This window comes from Myotis brandtii, unplaced genomic scaffold (genome assembly GCF_000412655.1).
Source record: "Myotis brandtii unplaced genomic scaffold, ASM41265v1 scaffold187, whole genome shotgun sequence".
Classification (NCBI taxonomy): domain Eukaryota; kingdom Metazoa; phylum Chordata; class Mammalia; order Chiroptera; family Vespertilionidae; genus Myotis; species Myotis brandtii.
Window position 1 is genome coordinate 6,290,382 of NW_005356944.1, and position 24,526 is coordinate 6,314,907.

General features: G+C 45.2%; 1 protein-coding gene across 6 annotated transcripts in view; it reads right to left on the reverse strand.

Annotated features, from left to right (window-relative positions):
- Positions 1-24,526, reverse strand: part of PAMR1 (peptidase domain containing associated with muscle regeneration 1) — an 84,767-nt gene that overhangs the window by 37,961 nt on the left and 22,280 nt on the right. For 2 of the 6 annotated variants that reach the window (XM_005864428.2, XM_014538191.1), the window contains 2 exons: positions 6,622-6,798; positions 972-1,100 (listed from right to left, as the gene is read on the reverse strand). In XM_005864428.2, the coding sequence (XP_005864490.1) occupies positions 972-1,100; positions 6,622-6,751 (259 nt within the window). In that variant the 5' untranslated portion in view covers positions 6,752-6,798. Of the gene's footprint in view, positions 1-971; positions 1,101-3,584; positions 3,641-6,621; positions 6,799-23,556; positions 23,694-23,956; positions 24,261-24,526 lie in introns of those variants that run through there. The other 4 variants (XM_005864426.2, XM_014538192.1, XM_005864427.2 and 1 more) reach the window with 4 other exon arrangements.

The following is a 24,526-nucleotide window of genomic DNA, read 5'->3' on the forward strand; positions in this document are numbered from 1 at the left end:
TCTGCACCCGAGACCAGCACTTTAAAATCATCTGTATTCAGAATAATTGAGCTCCCGGGCTCACGGTGAAGCACCAACGCGTCCCTTCTCCAGGGGTAATTGCATTTTTTGGCCGCAAACCACAGACCTCACCCTTTTCCCTGGACTCTTGAAATCTGTGGCATTTTGCTAAGGTTGGATCAGGCAAAGAATACCAATAGCTCTCCAGTCTCCATCTCTGCGGCCTGGGAATATCATTACAGGAGGAAAACTGCTCAGCCTGCAAGTCCACCCAGACTGCTTCTGACTCAAGGAGGGAGCATGTGGAACAGGATTAACACAATACTAACAGTGCGTCCGCTGCCCCAGGTCCCGAGTCTCAGCGGGACAGCCACCATCAGGGTCCTGCAGAGGGGAGTCTCCGGCTGTGGGGAGGTTACAGTTCCACTCCATTTTCAAAGGCCTGTAGAAACCCACAGGGAACCCTCATAAAGACTAAGTAACTCTTGGAGTTCAAGTAGAACCCAGAAAAAAATCTCTTTCCCAGGACAAGGGGCATGCTGACAATTTGACATGGGTCTCAGGAATTTAACGCAGGATTCAAAAAATGTACCAATAGAAATTCACATTTAAAATGCATTACAGACTGAGCATTTCGATGCTGTAGTCACTGTTATCTGACAGATGCTAATGTGGAGCCGCTTCAGGAATGGCCAGGAGGCCGTGCAGAACGCCTTGGCTTTGTTCTGCAGAAAGGGGAAGATTTAAGAGCAGATAGGAACCTCCCGTGGCCAATTCCAAACAGATGTCCACAGTCCACAACCAGCAGATGGAAATGCGCGTGTTTGTTTTTTTATAGCCTTATCTAGAAAGCTCTCTGGCCGCAAGCTTGCCAGAACTCAGATTCCAGCAAGAGAAACCATAGTCCGCGGCCAGTGGAGACATTAAATCAGCGGGCACTAGAGACGGAGCTGCCTCGGGGGTCTACTCACGCATGCAGTCTCCTCCGTACCAGCCCGCCCGGCACTCCGCACAGTAGAAGCCCTTCACGTAGAAGTCGTCCAGTGTGCCTCCCCACGAGCCGTTTCGGCAGGTCTTGCAGTTTTCAAAGATGGTGCAACCTGAAACATTTGAAAAAAGAGGGTGTAGGAGTCAGCACCTGCTGCATGATCGGCTGCATGGGAGAAACCGGGCACCTTCTCAGGGCCTTGTCTCAAGGAAGGGCACCTGGACCGAGACAGGCGCCAAAGCCTTTGGGGAAATGCTGGCTCCCAGGACATGCTAGAGTCACTGGCATTCAGACCGAGGAGGGTGCTGACAACCATCTTTCTAGTTAGTGGCTGAAGTTCTAAAGTAACATGAAATAACCTGCAGCAAAACCACCTAGAATATCATCCAGAGCAAACCAGTCACATTTTTTATAACCATCTATACCAGGGGTCCTCAAACTTTTTAAACAGGGGGCCAGTTCACTGTCCCTCAGACCGTTGGAGGGCCGGACTATAGTTTAAAAAAAAACTATGAACAAATTCCTATGCACACTGCACATATCTTATTTTGAAGTAAAAAAACAAAACGGGAACAAATACAATATTTGTATTTGCATGTGGCCCGTGGGCCGTAGTTTGAGCACCCCTGATCTATACAAACACATTGTTGTCAATTAGGCTTACACTATATACTGTACATTCTGGTTCCGTAACTTACTGTTTCACTTAATAAAAGAAGGCATCATCCCATTTCTTTGAAGGTCCTTCTATGTCATATACTTCTATCACCCAAGCACGCCTTTGGAAACAACCTTAATGTCTAACAGTGGGCTCATCCAGGAAGGTGTCAGGCTGCCCCCACCAGCAGGCCACACCAGAGAGGCGTGAGCAGTTCCCAGGCAAGGGTCAGTGAAAAGATTGATTGATTGATTGATTTGAGAGAGGAAGGGAGCGAGTGAGGAAAACATCAATTTTTGTGGTCCCACTTATTCATGCATTCATTGGTTGATTCTTTTAAGTGTCCTAACCAGGGATCAAACCCACAACCTTGGCATATTGGGATAATGCTCTATCCAACTGAGCTACCCGGCCAGAGCTCGGATCATTTTAAAAACATGGTCTCTTGAGCCGTGGAGGGTGATGAGGGAAGGTAGAGCTCGTTCAATCTCACTCAGGGCAGACAGCTAAGTTCTAGCTCAGCCACATTTTATCCTTAGAACCTACTCCAGTATCTGGCACATAGGAAGTATTAAATAAATATTATTTGAGTGAATGGATGATGGATGGATGGATGGATGGACGGATGGATGGGTGAACTGCCAATGCAGGCTTCTGAGCTGTTTGAGATAACCAGGGTCTCCTTGAGCTGACAGCATACTCTTTTGCTTTTGGCTGAAATTCGGCTTTGTTGGGTTACGGTGTATATATTTGCAGTGTGTATATGGTGGTTCCTGTAGGAGAGAGACTAGTAACCCTCTCTTCGCATACCAGCCTGATTCTACTTCCCTCTCCTGGTCCCTTCTCCCACCAGAAAAGAGTTGTTTCTATGATGCCTCAAATTCATGTGGCCCATAACTGGGTCCTAGGGGGGGGGGTCACTGTGCCTCCTACAGGCCATCTTCACCCGTGTGCCACTTCCCATCTTTGCTTCCCTTACCCGTGTGCCACTGAGGAGGCAAATGGACTCAGAGTATAACCTCAACGATACTGCCAACTCTTTCTTGGCACAGTAACACCCAGGCCATTACGTGCAAGCCACAAAAACCAGCCTGGTGATGAAAAAGAATGAGGCGCTATTAAAAAAGACACCAAGGAACTCACAGAATTACCAGAAGGGCCAGAGGACCGAGTTCAGAGCTACACAGCCTAGAACCGCACACAAACACCTTGCAAACTTGGTCGGGTGAGGGCCCTGGTGCTGCTCGACATTCTGGAAGTCACAGCTCACATCCTGCCACCGTGCCCCTGGACCTTGACCCTCCTACCATCCCTGCCACCAGCACAGAGAAGATTGTTGTCATCCATGATAGAACTTTCTAAAACCACATTGAAATCTCATTTCTCATGCATGAAACTGGCAACAATCCCAAATGACATGTTCTGTTGCAAGGCTTTGAGAAAACAGCCCCCTCATACACAGCCACTGTGAGTACCAAAGGCACGGAGGAAAATTTAGCAAAGGCTGGCAAAATGACAGGTGCCCCTCTCTTTGACCTGCAACCCCTCTCCTAGGAATGTACCCCAAAGAGACACCGCAAAAATACTAAATGATGTATGCCTTGGGCTATTCACTATAACATTGTTTATATTAGCACAAAGCTGGAAGCAGCCCAAATACTCATAAACTATGGTAATCACACAACACAGTTATAAGTAACTGCAAAAAGAAATGAAGATGGCGGCTTCATACTGTCAGTGAGTGATCTCCAGCATGCATTGTTAAGAGCAAAAAGCAAGGATAAAGTATGCTAACTTTTGTGCAAGAAGGGAAAAGATGTATACATGTGTGTATATATTTGCTTGTATTGTAAAATATGGAAAACGGATGGAAATAAAAAGCCTATCTGTATATCACACAGGTGGCATATGTTACAGAGAAAAGAAGTACAGGCACACCTTGGAGATACTACAGGTGTGATTCCAGACCACCGCCATCAAGTGAGTCATAAACTTTTGCTGGTGGGAAGTTTGCCTTCAATTTGTAAAAAAAAAAATGCAACATTTATGAAGCGCAATTAAGCAAAATTCAATAAAACAAGGTATGCCTGTACGTCGATTGGCTTTAAAATGCAGTACTTTGACTGTATACACCTAGTGGGATATATTCTAAGGTCAATAATAACCACAAAGAAAGCGTAACTTCAATCAGTGGTCTTACTGTTAGTACTAATAGTATTGTTATTTTATACAATTCTATTATGTTCTAACAGAAGATAAAGAATATAAGTGATTAGGTTAGTATTATTAGAAAATAGGATGTTCACCATGGGACAAAAGAGATACAAATATAAAATCAAAGAAGTTAAGTGAACCTTATTACATTTGAACTTGAATATCAACATAAATTCATTTAAAAATAATACATACTCCCTAGCTCTGTTCACTAAAAAGAAGACAAAACAAAGGAACCTGGAACAATGACAGTCCAATAGCAAGGAACACCTCAGGTGCTTGTATTCTCAGACCAGCATTCCCTGGAGACACAGCCAACCAACTGCAGATCTGGGGCAGAAAATGCACAAGAAGAGCATGACACATCTTGACATGTGAGAAGCCAAGGAAGCCTTCAAACCCTAGTGTGGCCATGTTGGAAGAACACAGGGGGACAAGAAGGGCTCCCAGTGCCCTCCAATGGGGTGATGTGTGCATCAACATGGGTAATGACTTAAACAATTAAAGCACATAAATAAATCAAAATGTCTGAGTTCATAATCTCTCACACACACACACACACACACACACACACACACACACACTCCTCCCTCCTGCCAGACTGAGCTACTTGCAGAGACCTAAAATTTAGGACTCCTAAATCCTATGCTTTCTCTTGCCACAGGGCCTTAGCACATGCTGTCCTCCACAGGTTGACCTCTCTATCAGAATCCCTTCACCCTTTGCAGTTGGCTGCTGCCATCTTCAGAACACACGTCACCTCCTTTAATACATCTCCACTGACCTTCCCTCCATCTGACCCCATCCCCTTCTGTGCTCCCATGGTACCTTGTGCTTCTCTGTCACAGCACTTATCATGCTTAATTATAGTTGCCTATTTCCCTTTCCATCTCTCCCACCAGGCTGCAAACCCTGGGAATGCAGGAAATGTGACTTTAAAAAAAATCATTGTATTCCCAATGCCTGACATGATACATAGGAGCTGCTTAGTGTGTTTTGTATTTTGTTTTATTGTTATTGAATTTATTGGGGTGACATTGGTTAATAAAATAATACAGGTTTCAAGTGTACGATTCTATAATACATCATCTGTATATTGTATTGTGTGTTCACCATCCAAAGTCAAGTCTCCTTCCATCACCATTTATCCCCATGTACCTTCTTTTACCTTCTCCAACCCCCTTTCCCTCTTGTAATCACCCTTCTGTTGTCTGTGTCTATCAGTTTTTTGTGTTTGTTTGATTTTGCTAACCCCTTCATCTTTTTCACCAAGCCCCCAACTCCTCCTACCCTCTAACAGCTGTGAGTCTGTTCTATGTATCTCTGAGTCTGTTTCTATTTCATTTGTTTATTTATTTTGTTCATTCGATTCTACAAAAAAGTGAAATCTTATGGTATTTGTCTTTCTCTGATTTACTTATTTCACTTAGCGTAATACTCTCCAGGTCTATCCATGCTGTCACAAAAGGTAAGATTTCCTTCTTTTTTACAGCCGAGTGGTATTCCATTGTGTAAATGTACCACAGCTTTTTTATCCACTCATCTACTGAGGAGTACTTAGGCTGCTCCCAAATCTTGGCTATTGTAAATAACGCTGCAATGAACATAGGAATACATATTCTTTCAAATTAGTGTTGTGGGTTTCTTCGGATAAATTCTCAGAAGTGGAATTGCTGGGCCATAAGGGAGTTCCATTTTTAATTTTTTGAGGAAACTCCATACTGTTTTCCACAGTGGCTGCACCAAGGTGCATTCCCACCAACAGAATGAGGGTTCCCTTTTCGCCACATCCTTGCTAACATTTGTTGTTTGTTGACGTATTGATGATAGCCATTCTGACATGTGTAAGGTGATATCTTATTGTGGTTTTAATTTGCATTTCTCTGATTATGAGTGACATCGAGCATCTTTTCATAAGTCTCTTGGCCTTTGCCCTTTATTTTAATTGAGTTGTTTGGTTTTTTGGTATTGTTTGAATTCTTTATAAATTTTGGATATTAACCCCTTATCAGCTATGTCATTGGCAAATAGGTTCTCCCATTCAGTGGGCTGTCTTTTCATTTTATTGATGGTTTTCTTTGCTGTGCAAAACTTTTTAGTTTGATGTAGTCCCATTTGTTTATTTTCCCTTTTATTTCCCTTGCCTGAGGAGATGTATCAGAAAAAAATATTGCTACAAGAAATGTCTGAGTTTTACTGCCTATGTTTTCTCCTAGGATTTTTATGGTTTTGACTCTTACATTTAAATCTTTAATCTATTTTGTGCTTATTCTTGTGTATGGTGTAAGGAGGTGGTCCAGTTTCATTTTTTTGGCATGTATCTGTCCAGTTTTCCAAACACCATTCACTGAATAGACTGTCTTTACCCCATTGTATGTTCTTGCCTACTTTGACAAATATTGATTGACCATAAAGGCGTGGGTTTATTCTTGGGCTCTCTATTCTTATCCATTGATCAATATGTCTGTTTTTATGCCAGTACCATGCTGTTTTGATTACTATGGCCTTGTAGTATAGTTTGATATCAGCTTGTTTGTTAAATCAATGAATGAGTATATAAATTCACAGTTTTATGAGTTTAACACTGAAAACACTGAATTCCTCCAGTTCCTCCAGTTAGAATGAGCTGGATTACGCCATTCTTAATAGGCATGGCCTCATAGCCTCCTGATGGCTTCCCATCAGGGCAAGTGTTCAGCCTGTTCCCATTCATGACCTCAGAAAACGCAAGGCAACCTCAGGTCTCCCATTCCACACTCACCTGGGTGAATCAGGCAGGAGTCACACTCATTGTCCTCATTCCTGCAGCAAGGGATGGTATAACCCACAACTTCCTTCTTTCCAGGGCAGACGCATTCAATCTGATCATATTCACAGCACTCGCGACACATGATATTCCACTCGGCTCCGGGGCAGGCTTCATTAATGACTGTGTACTCTGAAATAGAAACCAGCAGGTAAGGACAAAGGTCCTGGCAGGAAGGGGTAAGACCCATAAGTACTCTACTGCTAAAAAGCAACCCTGCCCTACAAATGTATTGCCCTGCCTGAATGATAGAGAGGACCCTATGTATTCTTCCAGGCCAACATCTCCCAAGTGGGTGGCTTACCTGAGAGGGTATTCAAAACCATCCGTTGTGCATAGATGTGATTTGTGAGAACTGTTATTCATTTTCATTTTTAATAAAGTAAGAAATCATGTTTTATCCATATATAATCGAAGTGGATGACACATACACATATATAATTTACAAGCAAATATACACCTCTTGAGTGCCTGCGCTTATTTCTATTTTTGCTGGGGTGCATCAGGCCACGGCTTACAGTTACAAAGGTGGTGCAGTGTACAACTCCAGGACCATTCAATGGCACAGCTGCCCAGCACAGCCCAGGCATTCAGGCCATCAAAAAAGTTTGGAGACCAGTCTCTAGATTAGGCCATTCAAGTGCAAGGCTGATGGCCAAGTAGAGACCATGTCATTCATTTCCTCCAAACCTGGCTCCTCCCTCTCTCAGCATGCAACTTTTATGGTATCTTCAAAGGGAAAACCAACAGAGAAGACAAAAAGCACCTTAATTAGTATGTTTGGGAGAATTTCAATGTTTTCCAAGGGTGAACTCATTGGCAGAACTTTGTTCAGTCCCTAAATTCAACTGAGCATTCTTTCCCTTGAGAAAAAAAATGAACGTATTCCTTTTTGGGTAGCATTTATGTATTTCTTTCTTAAAACATACACACACCTTAAGTGAATGAAAAAGAAAGACCATCTGGCAAAATCTATAAGAGGAATCAGGTGGAGGTTGCCCAGACTAAGAAACAGACTTCGCTTTGATGCTTGTCTTTCTCCCATTCTCCATTTCTAAAAATGTTGCACAAAGATGACGACTGAAGCAGAAATAGGTCAGATATTTGAGGAAGAAAGTGAATCTGGCTTCCCTTTGAAGCCATTTCTAAAACCCTCTGGCAGGAATCCCCAACATGCTCTGTAGACCCTACTTAAACCCACCTTAGCATCTGTGGTGGCGTCTAACCTCCTGGATTTCACGGTTCAGTTTTCTATTTTCTACCGCTGAACTTGGAAGTCTGACACAGCTAGTCATTCTTAATTGCCAACTAGGGCCATTTAGAGAAAGTATCGCCATCTATGCACAGCCTCATAAGAACATTCTAGCATCATAGAAAGGAACCACTTGCATAAAACGTTATTTTCTTTTTTATCCACAAACATTGGTGGACGAGCCAAGATCCTCACACTGGCATTTGGGAATGAATGACATCGATCACTGTGATTCTGTCACTACTGGAGGCGATGGTTTTAATGGCTCTTCCTGGTCTGGTAAATCCACCCCTCTCTTCCTCCCCACTGAGACAGGAAAATGCCCCCATAATATGAGTAAGAAATAAACACATAAGTGAAATAGTCCATGAGAAATATTTACTGCTGACCAGCTGAAGAGACTTAAAAACACAAGAAGCAGACAAGAGCCATTCCTGGATTTTTTCTCCACTTATTACAACATTTGCAGAAAAGGCTCACTGGTCATTTGGCGTTAGCTGTACAAATGTCACGAATTTCAACATGGTGCTAAAGGCCAGGTCCAGAAACAAGGATTTAGAGAAACACTAATAGCACTAAGTTACTGAAGGTTTGCATATATGTATGCTAAAGCACTTTAGCATTTATTTAGCTAAGGTGCTTTTATATTATTGACACAATTTAATCTTTAAAATGACCTGGTGAAGTAGGTAATACATTTTTTTCCCTTAAAAACATCCAGTCCAGCCCGCCCGGTTGTGGCTCAGCAGATGAGCATTGACCTATGAACCAGGAGGTTATATTCCTAGAAGTGGGATCACTGGGTCAAATGGGAGTTCCATTTTTAGTTTTTTGAGGAAGCTCCATACTGTTCTCCACAATGGCTGCACGAGTCTGCATTGGAGGCGATGGTTTTAATGGCTCTTTCTGGTCTGGTAAATCCACCCCTCTCTTCCTCCCCACTGAGACAGGAAAATGCCCCCATAATATGAGTAAGAAATAAACACATAAGTGAAATAGTCCATGAGAAATATTTACTGCTGACCAGCTGAAGAGACTTAAAAACACAAGAAGCTGACAAGAGCCATTTCCTGGATTTTTTCTCCACTTATTACAACATTTGCAGAAAAGGCTCACTGGTCATTTGGCGTTAGCTGTACAAATGTCACGAATTTCAACATGGTGCTAAAGGCCAGGTCCAGAAACAAGGATTTAGAGAAACACTAATAGCACTAAGTTACTGAAGGTTTGCATATATGTATGCTAAAGCACTTTAGCATTTATTTAGCTAAGGTGCTTTTATATTATTGATACAATTTAATCTTCAAAATGACCTGGTGAAGTAGGTAATACATTTTTTTTCCTTAAAAACATCCAGTCCAGCCCGCCCGGTTGTGGCTCAGCAGATGAGCATTGACCTATGAACCAGGAGGTCACGGTTCGATTCCTGGTCAGGGCACATGCCCAGGTTGTGGGCTCGACCCCCAGTGGATGCAGGAGGCAGCCGATCTATGATTCTCTCTCATCATTGTTTCTGTATCTCCCTCTCCCTTCTTCTCTGAAATCAATAAAAATATATTTAAAACAAACAAACAAACAAACAAAAATAAACATCTAGCCTACCTCTTTGCTTTACCAGTGAGGAAAAGGGCTATGTAAAGAAGAAGCAAAGATTAATGCCAAAGGAGCTTTTTTTTAGAGAATTGATTCTAGGGGGAAGGCAGGCCCACAGAATCCCAGGCCTAGAGAGGATTGTGCTGCTTAGGGGGGAACAGGCCAGGACAACCTCCAGCTTCCCCCCTAATGGATTGAGCGAACTTAATTTGTCTTCCATACTTAACAACAAAGTCTTATAAAAGCTGCAAATAAATTTTATCCCTTCATTGCTTCCCAGGAAATAGAGTAATCCCTCCTTATCCACAGGGGATATGTTCTGAGGCCCCCAATGGATACCTGGAACCACAGACAGTACCAAACCCTAGGTATACTATGCCTTTTCCTACGCAGACAAACCTTTTCACTTCCAGGAAGCACTTCATGGCTTCTCTGCGGCATATCTGAACTGCCAGCATCACTACTCTCACACTTTTGTGCCATTATTGAGTAAAATAAAGGTTTCATGGACAGAAGCGCTGTGACAGCAAGCGAATCTGATAACCAAGAGGGCTACTAAGTAAAAGTGACTAATGGGAGGGTAGTGTATATAGCGTGGAGACCTTAGACAAAGCGATGATTCACATCAGGAGCGGGACACAGCTGGACAGCACGAGATTTCATCACGCTGTTCAGAAGGGTGCACAATGTAAAACTTATAAAATTGTTTATTTCTGGAATTTCCCATATAATATTTTTGAACCACAGTTGACCCGGTAATTAGAACTGCAGAATGTGTAACCACAGATAAGGGGGTGCTACTGTAAGCAACTAAAGCAAAAATAACTCATGGAGCACTGCCCTGGGACAGACCAAGGCACTGAAAGGTCAAGCACATGGCCATAATCACACAGCAAAATCCAGCTTACAGAGTTCCGGGCACCAGACACAGGGGGTCATCCCTAATTCTTCCACTGGATCAAATATTTTTTCTTTATAAAACTCAACATGTTTCAATATAAAAGATCTCTTGTGAAAGCTTCAAAAAATAAAATCATAAGAAATAAAAAGTCTTCAGAAGTATCCTTAATATTTTGTTGTCTATCCTTCAAATTGTCTTCTGTCAATAAGCACATATATATCCAGAGGTAGATACTGACAAATGTATACACATGGTCTTCTCACCTCTCAAAACTGGGAACAGTATTTTTATTTAAAAATTGATTTTTTCAACAATTTTCAACCTTTTTTATCCAATGGCACACATAAACTGACTACTAAAATTCTGCAGCACAACAAAAAATATATTTTTGCCGATCTGGCAAAAAGTAGGTATAATTTTGATTCACACCAAATGGCTATTGTTGTGTTGGCTGATGTCATTTTTTAAAATTTGATAACCTCAGGGAAAAGAGGTCAGTGCCCCTGACTAAATAGACAGGCATTGCATGTTTTAAGAATTCTCGCAGCACAGTGGTTCATTTTAAATTGCTGCATCATTATCGTATGTGTGCAAGTGCTCCCCTCCCTCCTTTTTACAATCAGGGTGAGCAAATACCAAGAGAGTTGCAAAGTGCTTGGACATCCTAAGCTTTGCTCAAGCCCTTCTTCCAATAGCCACACTTGGGACAGTCATCCTCTCATCTCCTATCCAGAATGGGGAGTCCAGTCATGATGGTCCAGCTCTGGATATTCCAGAATTCACTTTGGAAAATGCAAGATCCTTAACCTCTCAGTCCTGTTTTAGGAATGGGGATGCCAAGGCAATGACGACAATCTGGACTTCCTAACTGATGTCTAACCAGCACACATTTCTGACCAGCTGGCCCAAGTTCAACTGGTGGAGAACAAATGAATGAATGAATGGGTCGGCTGTCATCACCATCATCAAGACTCAGCACAGCCCCTCGTCTGCCTGATGGTTTGCTGCAAAGCTATCCAATGCTCAACCATGTCTATTGCTGACAACATGGGGAACACTTAATCCCCCAAACAGCAGGGGATTAACGCCACAGAATGGTAGGGGGAGCAACTGTGTCCCCTTAGCTCAGTCTCTGAGAGCCACATTTTCAACACTAGATTTTCAGGCAATATGCTGACAGGATGACTGTGAAGGCCGATCTGAAAAACTCAGAGGATTCTTTATGAAAACAAAGGTCAGCCTGTTCCACACATGCCTGAAACATCAGTCATCCGATTAAAGGCCCAGGCGAGACCACCCCAAAGAAAAGTACTTTTATCGTGTGTCCGCTCATGCTGGATGTTAGAAATCTGCCTTTGGATCCACCAAAAACCCTATAGCATCTCATCTAACCATACTTAACTAAAATCCCTACTGAGCTGTTTACTGTCCTGCCATCTTATAAATGAGACTAATGTGAGAGGGGAAAAAATGACATTATGAATCAGAGAGATAGGTACCTAGGCAGCTTGGGCCCCTCACTTATCCCCACTCAGTCCTCACCCACTCTGTGCAATCTGAACTTCCCAACTGATGTCCAACCAGCACACATTCCTGACTACCAGCCCACTCTACAGGGCCAATGACAGACAGGCAAATCCTGAGCAGGAATGATTGGCAGACAGGGGTGACAAAATCATTACTGGGGCCATTGGTGATTTCCTATTTCCTCCTGAGCCTTTGAGAACCATGCCATCGCCAGTGACCCTCCGTCACAGCCTGGCTGGATTCCCAGTCTCAGTGACCTCGGTCTTCCCCTTTCAAAGCTCCTCTTGCTAACGAGATAATGATAGCTGCAGAGTCAATGCCTTTATCACCCTTCCTTGGGAATCAGGAGTAAGAAAACCTTCAGTGGATTCCCTGGAAATCTGGTTTGTAGGCTCTTATACATTGGGGAGGGGAGGGGCAAAAATCAGTCTGACCCTTCCTTTCCCTCCTCATCCTTTACTAAGCACACTGCTCTACACCGTGGCTCTTCATTCATCCTCCTCTACTCCCTGGGTCTCAGCATCCACAGGGAATTTATCTGAGCCCCCAATGAGCATATACCAGCTCACTGAATCCTCACAGTCACCCTTCAAAGGGTTACTCTTTTCATTGAAAAGATGAAGAAACTGAGGAACAGAGGGGGTAAATAAATTGCTCCAGGTGGCCCAGCATTCAGGTGAAAGAAGAAAGATCAGAATCTAGCTCTTTCTGAGACCAAAGTCTTATTCCTTCCAACACACTACCTGGGTTCTACAGAGTTCACCCCTCTGACTATGCAGATTAAGAATGCAATACTGGGCCCTGACCGGTTTGGCTCAGTGGATAGAGCATCGGCCTGCGGATTGAGGGGTCCCAGGTTCGATTCTGGTCAGGGGCATGTGCCTTGGTTGCGGGCACATCCCCAGTAGGGACTGTGTAGGGGGCAGCTGATCGATGTTTCTCTCTCATCGATGTTTCTAACTCTCTATCCTTCTCTCTTCCTCTCTGTAAAATATCAATAAAATATATATTTTTTAAAAAAGAATGCAATACTGGTGAAGTGGACACAAGCCACCCCACTTTTAATCCTGAATCTGTCCTTTGCTTGTGCTGCTAAACAATAGTGGACAAGACACCTTAGTGCAGCATTTTCTCCACATCTCAGGAGGATGGACATAGAATGCAATACTGGCGAAGTGGACACAAGCCACCCAACTTTTAATCCTGAATCTGTCCTTCGCTTGTGCTGCTAAATAGTGGACAAGACACCTTGGTGCAGCATTTTCTCCACATCTCAGGAGGATGGACATAGATTGATGGAGTTGTTGATGTTCCTGTAGTTGAAGAAGACAATGACCATAAAGGGCTTTGGAAGAAAAACTGCATATTTGTCAAGTCATTACCATTATTCTCTACAGAATAAAACACCATCACGTTTGGTGAAGACACCAATGGCGAAGGGAGTGAAGAGAGTAAGAGGGTGAGTAATACTGTCTCCTCTGGAGGCCCCCACACACGTGGCATTTTCAAGCAGTCTGCACATGCTATGCTTTGGTCATGGCTTTCTGGGTTTCTCCCCCTTGCTTCCAGATTTCCTAGTCTCATTTTTCCACTACCCTCTTTTTAAATGCCTATTTAAGTAGGACATACCTCACCCCTGCTGCTTCTCTGTTAGAAATAGAAATCACACATCCACAGCCAAAGGGAACAAAACCCAAACTCTAGCGTCTTAGAAGAGTCCCCATTTGCCATTTTCTTCAACAACTGTGTTAATCCTTGAAGGACAGCTGCTTCTGGGTTATTTCAAAGGTTGTAATATGAGCTCAGTAGATCTTATGTTTTTTATTAGCATTGGCTACTAAAAAGAGACTTTAATATTACATTGAAAAGCACTTGGCCACAGAACTCAGCAAATATTATAACAACCAAAGCATTAGAATAGCTAAGTTGGAAACAATAAAACTTAAAAAGCTATACCCTCAAAATGTAATCTGGATTTTCCCCAATACAAGAACTTTACAAACAATCATGCCTGCTCCCCAATCTTCCACACTTTTTAACACCTTCTTTCTGAGTCAGCGTGTCAGGGCTACACGGGGGTCTTGGTCAATCTTCCACATTGACCTCTTTGCCAAGAGCTTCCAGACTAAGTGTCATTGTCTTCACATCTGGGTCCCCTGATGCCAGGCAGAGGCCAGATTCTCCTTCTACCAGAGGCAGCTGGCCAACAGCAGATGTAAAGTGTGGAGAGATGCTGAGCGGGTGATGCATTTATAATGGTATGTTCGATGGCTCACTAAGCCCTGAGCTGGCAGCAGCTTCACACAGGCTAGCCCTCATTATAGTTACCTCCTCCAGCTCTGCACGCTAGAACAAGAAGAAGGGGGACTTCTTGCCTGAGGATTCCTGGCTGGCTTCACCCTTGAATCACAACAGGTGGTCATAAGCAACGTCTCATGTTTGGGAGGAAACATCATTGACCCAGAATCACCTACTCTTGGAGACACCAGGCCCTCGGCCCCTGCAAGAATCTACCAGTGGCCCTACTTCAAACACCGGGAACACTCCTGAGGTGGGATCCCGTGATATGGGGCGTTAACTGATCATCTCCAAAGGAATCCTATGAAATAAATGGACATGGAACTGGGTTTGAAAAACATTGATATCTTAATTCCTCGGAGTCTTCAAACAATTCATTTGATTTGAAGTGAACTGGGCCCACATACCCCCTCCCACCTCCATCCAGTGGTTTTCCATTTCCAGTGGCTGGAAATCTTTTAACGGGTCATGAATTCAGCTTGTGAGGACACATGCTGCATCTCTCCATAAACTGAAATTGCCTGAATGTGGTCCTCACTCTGTTCTGGCAGCAACAGCCCTGGTTTTCCAATCATCAAACCAACTGACCAGACTTCTGCTTGCACAGATACTTGCTGCCAAACCACTAACTCAACCCTCTGGGGCAGCCAGGACCTCCGAGTGGGCGGTGGTGTAGATGCCACACTGCAGGAGTAAAGGCTTTCCCATGTCCAGGGGCAGAGGGAGACAGAATAGTGCCTTCATTTGCTGCTCAGCCAAGGGGGGGAGGGGGACACTTCTCTTAACCACGTGACATAATACCCCAGACATCAGTGTCTAGTAGAAGTTGAAATGAACTGGTTAAAACCCATAAACCCATCTTAGTATTCATGGAAAGGGATCACATCTCCATCCCCTGTAATATTCATCAACTGTGTTATGTGAAAAAAGAATAAAGAAAAAAAATGCTCCCGTTGTGTGTGTGTGTTTTAGAGGGGGAGGGGGAGGGGAGAGAGTAACTGGTGATGAACTGGACCTTGAACTGTGTCCCCAGGGATTAGAAGAATGCTCAAATATTCTCATTTTTTAAAGAGGAGACAGTATGGCTGTCACCAAAGATACAATCTAGTCAGGAAGTCCAGTCACAGTTCTTATCATTCCCAGGACATTCAATGATCCCAGACCATCCACATCACTTTAAGCAACTCGAACACAAGAAATGAGTTTCCTCAGTGAAACATGCAGGTCAATGCTGGAGAGGACTTTTCTCACCAAAACATGGCGTGGATCATCTCCCTGGTTCTTTCAATGTCTCAATAAGGGTTAAATGTCAAGGACACCAGACTGCCTGCCCATCCCTCAGCAGAAGTCTGAAGAGAAGTCCATGTCTTGCAGACTTTCAAATTCTCTTCTTACCCTAAACTCTGTAATAACAAGATATTCTTCAATGTTTTATTCATTATGGGCAAGAGACCAGAGTTTTCCAAACTCAATTCCATGGAGCGCCAATTCCCCTGGTTGGTGTAACGCAGCAATTTTCAACCTTTTTCATCTCATGGCACACACAAAATAATTACTAAAATTCGGCAGCACACCAAAACATATATATTGCATTGTTTGCTGATTTGACAAAAATGGTATAATTTTGATTTATTCACACCCGATGGCTATTGTTGTGTTGGCCGTTGTCATTTTTTTTACTTGATAATCCAGGGGAAAAGAGGTCAGTGCCCCTGACTAAATAGTCAGGTACTGCATGTTTTTAAAATTCTTGAGGCACACTGGTTGAAAATCACTGGTATAAGGTATTTTGTGCAAAATGGTTCTGTGGCCAAACAACTTTGTAAAGGGCTAATAACAGCTTTCTTTATTACAGGGCTTTGTGGGGGTCTGTAATATACTTTGTCCATAACCCCCCAGACTCGTTTCATCATAAAACCCCTGCTTCTCTTCCCTGAGTATCTCCCGAGATTGTAGGTTTCAACACCAGGCTAGACCATAAGCTCTCTCAGCAGGCTGTGAGTGCCTCAAGGAAAAGGACTTTGTCTTACTCATCATGGCACCTCCAGCACCTAGGGCCGGGCCTGGTGCCTGGTAGGTGCCTGATAACGTTTGCTGAATAAATACGTGAATGTGGACTCGTGAGCCATGCGTGATTCCCAGGGAAGGTTATTTGTGAGAAAGACCGATGTTAGAAATACATCTCTTGCTGTGGCCTTTTGGAGTCTCTATTTTGTAGTCCAGCTAATCTATTGGGTTTATTACTGCTGAGTTTTTTTGTTTATTGCAGTTTGTATCTCATTTCCATAAAGGAATGTTCACTTCTTCTGTTCTACCAGCGAGTGGGCCAGAGGAGTCAGCCTTGCACAGAACGGAGGTCGAACACCATTTAGAAGCAGGTAATCAACCACCCACTGGGAGGCAGAAAGCCAGACCAAGGAGCCCTGCAACAACGATTCTTCACACCAGCCAAGCCCTTCCTTCTGCTTCCATCCAGGTGACCCCAGGGTATGTTGGAAAATATGGGAGTAGATGTTACCAGCTAGAAGCTAAGCTCAGCCAACTTGTCCTAGAACATCTCAGGTGATCTCCACCATCACTGTTGACTCCTGAGGCGGGATCCCGTGATATGGGGCATTAACTGATCATCTCCAAAGGAATCCTATGAAATAAATGGGCATGGAACTGGGTTTGAAAAACATCGATAACTTTATTCCACAGAGTCTTCAAACAATTCATTTGATTTGAAGTAAACTGGGCCCACATACCCCCTCCCATCTCCATCCAGTGGTTTTCCATTTCCAGTGGCTGGAAATCTTTTAACGGGTCATGAATTCAGCTTGTGAGGACACATGCTGCATCTCCCCATAAACTGAAATTGCCTGAATGTGGTCCTCACTCTGTTCTGGCGGCAACAGCCCTGGTTTTCCAATCACCAAACCAACTGACCAGACTTCTGCTTGCACAGATACTTGCTGCCAAACCACTAACTCAACCCTCTGAGGCAGCCAGGACCTCCGAGAGGGCAGTGGTGAAGATGCCACACTGCAGGAGTAAAGGCTTTCCCATGTCCAGGGGCAGAGGGAGAGAGAATAGTGTCTTAATTTGCTGCTCAGCCAAGGGGGGGAGGGGGACACTTCTCTTAACTACGTGACATAATACCCCAGACATCAGTGTCTAGTAGAAGTTGAAATGAACTGGTTAAAACCCATAAACCCATCTTAGTATTCATGGAAAGGGATCACATCTCCATCCCCTGTAATATTCATCAACTGTGTTATGTGAAAAAAGAATAAAGAAAAAAAATGCTCCCGTTTACTGATGCCAGGCCTGCTCCTCCCTTTCCATAGCCTAAGCGTTTGCACATTGATGGCCTTGACAGAATAAATCCATAAAGGAGCAGGGCTACAGAGTGTCAGGGCCAGACTGGAAATGTGTCTCATCCTTAATTCTGACCCTCAGCAAATAGACACATGATTTTTATTTTAAAAGGTGACCATGGGACAAAGAAATTCTCACCTCCCACATCTAATCAGAGAGAGATGCATGATGCTGGGGACAGCTAGCCCAGACACTGGTTGGATTTTTGATCTGCTTACGAGCCCTGTTTCCTTTAGGAAATGGCTCCTCTTGGGTTCTATGAGTGGATACTTTCTCTGTGACCCTGGGGTGTTGATGTCTCTGTCCTTTCTCCCACATCCACTCTGCCTCCGGTGAGTCCAGGACCTTACTTGGGCCATTTTGAGCACTTGGACTGTCCAAGGGATAAATGGATTTCTTTACTAACGTCAAGGTCTCTTATGATTTGGGTAAAATACTCTAGTTGGACCTACTGCTTACTGTAGCAGGGTTGTATAGTGTTTCAGGGCATAAACTGTGAAGTCAGACCATCTGGGTTCAAGACATGACATTCAGGTATGTGACCTGGGCAAGTACTGAACTGCTCCTTGCTTAAGCTCTTCATGTGTGAACTGGGGATCATAACACCACTACCTAGGTTTGTTGAGAGGATGAAATAAATACATATAAAGCATAGAGAAGAAGGTGGCCTGGTTTTTACCACAAACTCAATACATTATTTCAGATCAGGCCCCTTAGGTCAGATAGGATGGGAGCATCCTCCAAAGAGATTTCCATCATTGATGTTTCCATCATCAAGGGTGAAGAATTTGATGTGCAACCCCAACCTATTTCACTCTCAACCTACCACCTACTTCACTTTCAACCTGCTACCTACCCCTTCCTACTCTGCTCTCAACCTATTACCTATCCCTTCCTACTCTGCTCTCAACCCACATAGGCTCTGCACCTGTCTTGCTGATAACTACCACCAGGAAAAATGGAAGGAGTAGGGTTGAGTGGGGAGCAGTAGTAAGTCCCATCGGTTAAGAGAGTGAAACATCTCCATCCAACACTCTGCCTTCCTTGAGTGGTTTTGTTTACAGATATGTTGCTTGGTTTTCCCTCCACTTTCACTTTTTCCTCTCCATTAGAAACCTAATGCTTTGGCCTAGAACATGTGATGACTGACAAACAGAATTCCTTAAACATAAACCAGGCTTGGAATCAGATAGACTTTCTGCCACTGCTCTGGTAGCTTTCAAAGCTCTGGCTGACCTCTGGGTCCTCTGCCCTGGAATTCAGGAACTAGAAACTGTAAACACTGCATTTCCCTCTCCTTTAACATAAAGTAAGAGGAGAGAGAGCTGGGCTCTTGTGACTTTCAAATATCCACCGAGTGAAGGTGACAGGTCCTCCCCCCTGTGTGTGTGTGGTGGTGGTGGTGGTGGGGGGGACGAGCACAACCGTCCCTCATTTATCACCGAAATGGAACTTTTCCTGATTTGCACCACCCCCCTCCCCGCCCCCAAATCAAATGCAGCTTCAAGAACTGGTCTCAGGGGAGCCAGGTAGACAAGTTTTCTCTTGCATCAGGATTGGCCACCCCCAGTGGGGCAGATGGAAATAATTGTCAGACTTAAGGCCAGTCGTTCGGTCCCCCAGACGTCATCATCTCAGCCATTTCTGTCTAGCCAGATGTAAGTAAGTTGCAGTCAAACCCGCAGTCCATGCCAGTGGCACTTTAATGCCCTCTTGAGACTTCTGGATAGTTCCAAGGGACCTAAATGCTCCAGGTCACCTCTGCTTCTAGGCAACCATGCCCATGCTTTGTCTGTCGCTTACAGACCCAGACATAAAGCCCAGCCCTGTTCTCAGTTTCCACCAAAAGCTCACTCCCAAGGGCATTCGTGAGAGTAAAACATTTTACCAAAGAGTTGGAGTTCGTAGAAAGAAATGAGATCATGTTTCATAACACATAAATGTAAAATATATTCGCATTCCCACTTTTAAAAGACCAGTCAGCTGGCCTCAATCCTTAAGAGTTTGACTCACTTGCATTTCTCCCCATTCAGCACCTGGGTTTCACCTACCCTCCTTCCCTCTTCCTTTCTGCCTTGTACCTCTCAGGAATAGAGGTCAAAACCTCAAGTGTCAGTAGGGACTAGAACAGAGGTCCTCAAACTTTTTAAACAGGGGGCCAGTTCACTGTCCCTCAGACATTCCACACATGCGCACTGCGGGCCCGGGACGAGTCGGCTGCTAAGCAGGACAGGCAGCGGCGGCAAAAACACCCGGCGGGCCGGATAAATGTTTTCCACGGGCCGCATATGGCCCACGGGCCGTAGTTTGAGGACCCCTGGTTTAGGAAAAAGACTCGAGAGTCCAACGACCGAAAAGCTTGGTCAAGCCATAGAGAGGACCCAGCCTGCCTCAAAGCATTCAGGTTCAAACATTTGTAAGCACTGTGTCCTCCTCAATATTTCTTTAGACTGCTTGGCCCGAAGGCTACCCGTAAGCAGACCTTCAGCTCTACAGCGTCTCTTTGCCACACAGACAGCCAAGACAGAGCAACAGCATCACCAAAACCAAAGCTACCCGGGACTCTCCCCTCCCACCCCCATGTGTGTCCTGAAGCCTTGCTAAGGTTAGATGGGTGTGAGCATCGTTAACTGATCCTTTAGATGAGTGAGCTAAAGTCAGCCAGGTACCAGGTGAGCTGGAGCTCAGGACAGTCGGGGATCACTGCAGGCTCCACTCATCTGCTGTGTGTCCTCTTTATATTATTTTTGTGGGAAGATATAAATAACACAACACTTGCCATTTTTAATCATTCTTAAGTGTGCAGTTCAGTGGCTTGCACAACCATCACCACTATCCATCTCAAGAACTTTTTCATGATCCCGTATAGAAACTCTATGCCCATTAAACAGTAAGTCCTCATTCCCTCCTCCCCTGACCCCTGGCAACCACTGTTCTACTTACTCTCAATGAATCTGGTCACTCTAGGCACCTCATATAAATGGTATCGTACAGTTTTTGTCTTTTCGTGTCTGGCTTTTTTCACTTAGCATATCTTCAAGGTTCATCCACGTCATAGCATGTGTCAGAATTTCACCCGTTTTGGGGACTGTATAATGTTCCATTGCATGGATATGCCATGTTTTGTTTGCCTGTGGATGGACATTTTGGATTGTCACCTTTTAGCTATTGGGAACAATGCTGCTGTGGATACTGGTGTACAAACATCAGTTCAAGTCCCTGCTTCCACTTCTTTTGTGTATATACCCAGAAGTGAAGCTGCTGGATCAAATGTGTAACTTCTTGAGGAACCGTGCCTATGTATCCCTGAGCAGGTCATGAAACCTCTCTGAATCTCATCTGTGAGACAGGGAGAATCACAGCACTACCTCAGTGGGGTGGACTGGGAATGACTTCATGTAAAGCATTTGGCTCAAAGATGGGGCACATCATAAACCCTTATAGGTGCTTAATCTCATTGTCCTCTGAATCTGAAAATAAACTCATAAAAATTCTCTAAGAAAATAACAAAGGCCCAGCTGGCGTGGCTCAGTGGTTGAGCGTTGACCTATGAACCAGGAGGTCATGGTTCAATTCCCAATCATGACACATGCCTGGGTTGTGGGTTCAATCCCCAGTGTGGGGCATGCAGGAGGCAGCCAACCAATAATTCTCTCTCATCATTGATGTTTCTATCTCTCTCTCCCTCTCCCTTCATCTCTGAAATCAAATTTAACAATATTTTTAAAAAAAGAAAAAACAAAGTACTCAAACTAAATGATCTCTAAAGTCACTCCCAACTCCCAAACTCCATGATCCCACCATTCAATTATTTTCCTGTTGGAGAAGCCAGAAGTTTTCGGAGTATATCTCAGGGAAACTCCCTCTCCATGGTCCCCACAAAAATCCACCCCTGCCAAGAAGGCCCAATTTTCATAGCTCTCTCCTTGGAATTTGCTAACACATCCCATTAGAAACCAACATCTAATTTTTCTTGCCACTCCTTCCCCTGCTTTCTTTCCACATCCCCTCTCTCTGCTCCTTCTCCTGCCCACTGAATAGCTGTGTTTCAAATCATCCTCCCCTGTTGCCTTTACGCTTCGTCCCCTCCACCAGCTAATGTCTGTTGGAAGCAATGCTCGTGGAGTTATCCATATTAAGGTTTCATTCCCAAGAGTCACATATTTTAAATGAGTTTTTCCTCTTGGGCAGAATCCTGCTGGCAGAGCTGCTGCTATTTGGTGAAGTCAGTGGAGTTGGGTTTCTCCCTCACATGCTATTTATGTTGGGTTATCGCTTGGCCTGATGTTTGGCTTCTCGTCCTCCAACATGTGTCCCATGCCGATGAGCAACCACATCCCCTGAGCCATCCAGTGGATGCTTGCGTTTCATCAAGCACTCATTTTAGAAAAGCAATTAGAGGAGCTACGCTTCCAGGCTTCTCCTGCTGGGGCCAGATTTAGATTCCAGCAGGGAGGGGACTCATTCACTACTTAAAGAAATATTTTCCTTCTCCTCGCCATCCCTCCGCCTGCCCTCTAAATGTGAACGCTCACCAGCGGAGCTATCCTCGCTAGACACTGAGAAGTTGCCCTGCGGTTCAGCCCGCAGCTCGGCTGCCAGGAATCCACGCACCCTCCCTGAAGCGTTTCCACAGCAGAAAGTAAAAGAGATTCTCAGGTCGGGAACAAATGGGTTTTTCAGATCCTGGGCAAGAAAAAAGGTAGCTGAGCTTTGGGTTTGTTTGTTTATTTAAAGTTTTATGGGTTTGAGATGTCTCACCTGCCACATTATTGAGAGAGAGAGAGAGAGAGAGAGAGAGAGTGTGATATATGCTGGTGCTTGATCAAAGCTGTACTATTAATATTTAATCCCTTCCACTGGTGAACTGAAAACTTCTAAAGGACTCTTCATATCGAGAGAGAGAGAGAGAGAGAGAGAAAAGCAGGAGGAAGGCTGATCCGAGCCCTGGTGCTCCCAGTAGGAACCAGGTTCCTCTGGAGTTGGCCTGGGGGCCACCAAGCCTGGAGGTCAGGCTCTAAAAGGGAGAGGTGGGGCAGGGAGCAGTCTGCATGGGAAGCCGTCACCCTACTGCAGGGCGAGTGTCTGGGTTATCGGCCCCTCGTGGGCCCCTTCTTTCTTCACTGCGGTCGTTCACTCCAGATGAGAAAAAATTCAAATGAAACCCTCTGTCCAGCTTGAGAGGAAATCACCAAGATTTCACCAGCGGCTGACAGCCTATGGGGAGGTGGAAAGCATTGACCAAAGTGCAGCTTTTGTCATGAATCTTGACTTTTTGTTCACTCTTGGGACACTTGCCAGGTAATTGCAGCAATGGAGCACCCAGCTCTTGGGTAGAGCCCAGGTGACAGGTAACCAGCCCAGGTGACAGGTAACCAGCACAGGTGACAACTAACCAGCACAGAAGGTGACAGGTAACCAGCACAGAAGGGGGGGCAGCAAAGCTCACACACTCCCTGCTCCCGTGCAAAGCTGCCCTGTTTTGTCACATCCGTGCATTTCCACCTGCCTTACCGCAAGAGGTCTCGCCTTACCTCCTGACACCGCACCCCTAGAGCCATCCCTTGTAAGGACAGATGCTCCTGAGAAGCCCCCTTTCCCTGCCTGCCAGCAAGCAGTCACAGAACAAGCCTGCCAGTCCCTCGCTTCTGCTCCAGCCTCAGAGGCTCCCAGAAGGTCCGGGTCTGGTTTCAGCCGCACTTGCCCCGGGAGTCCATTGGACGTGGGTTTGTGGCTCCGAAAATGACACATGAAAAAAAAACACACAGAGAAGCCAGAGCTCCTTCTAAACAAACACTGTGTGTCCCCAGAAACAACGTGCACTTTTAACCTCAGCCTTTTCCTCATCCTTCTCACTCTTATCAGGAAGGAAATACATATGCCAAGCGAGGAAACCTCCTAGGCGGGGATCTGTCCTGAAGGGATGTGACAGTAACATCTCACCAAGCAAGACACCCACCAGCAGGAACGCCCTTGAGGCACGCCCGGCTCCCGATTCGATTCATTTCTCTCCTTCCCACTCGCCTCCGAGGGGCTCTTTCTAGGAGAAACTTGGCTTTTGCGGGTCAGAGTGGGTAACTCAGGCTGGATAGACTCCTGGAGGTAATTTTATGCTATAAAAAACTAAGACAAAATAAAATAAATGGATAAAACTGGAGCTGGTACCCCTTCGGGAGGCAGTTTCAGTCCCACAAGTTGGGATGACAAAACCAAGTCACATTCTCGGGAAGGAGGCAGGCGCACCAGCCAAGACCCCACAGCCCACCCGCAGCACCAACTATTGGGGCTCCCCAGGCCCACTCCCTACGGACCCCAGAAAGGAGATGCCTCCCAACTGGGGTGTCCTGCCGGCTACTCACAGTACCTCTTGGCAAGGATGAGATGAGTAGAAGCTGCAGGAAAGTGAGCCCCAACTGCGTCCACCAGCCCAGCTCCATCGTTCCTGTGGCCGGTGCCCCGAGTGACTGTGGGGGAGGGACCAAGGGGGCCGGTGGGCAGCGGTTCTTACAGGGACCTCCCCAAGTCCCAGCTGAGCGGGAGCTCCGGTTTCAGCTCGCCAGGCTCTCCCATCCTCATCGGAGGGAACCACCTTCAGCGAGAGAGCTAAACGTCAGCCCAAACCTCTCCTCTCTGCTGCCTTAACCCTTTCGGGGCCTGGGGAGGTGTGGCCACGCCGCTGGGAAACTCAGGCTGGGGCTGGAAGGGACTGCTGCAGGGAAGCTGGGGGGGGGGTTGCGGGGAGCAACCCAGGTCCCGCCAGGCTCCCTGGCCAGGTTGAGAGAAGGGGACAGCTGGCAGGCAGGTCAGGGGTGGCTGGATGGGGCAGAGGTAGGCGGGGCTGTAGGGCGGCTAAGGTGAGTCCTGAAGAATAAAATCCAGCCACCCTGGGCCACTCTTCCTCTTTTTTTATGCCCCTACCCACTCCCTCA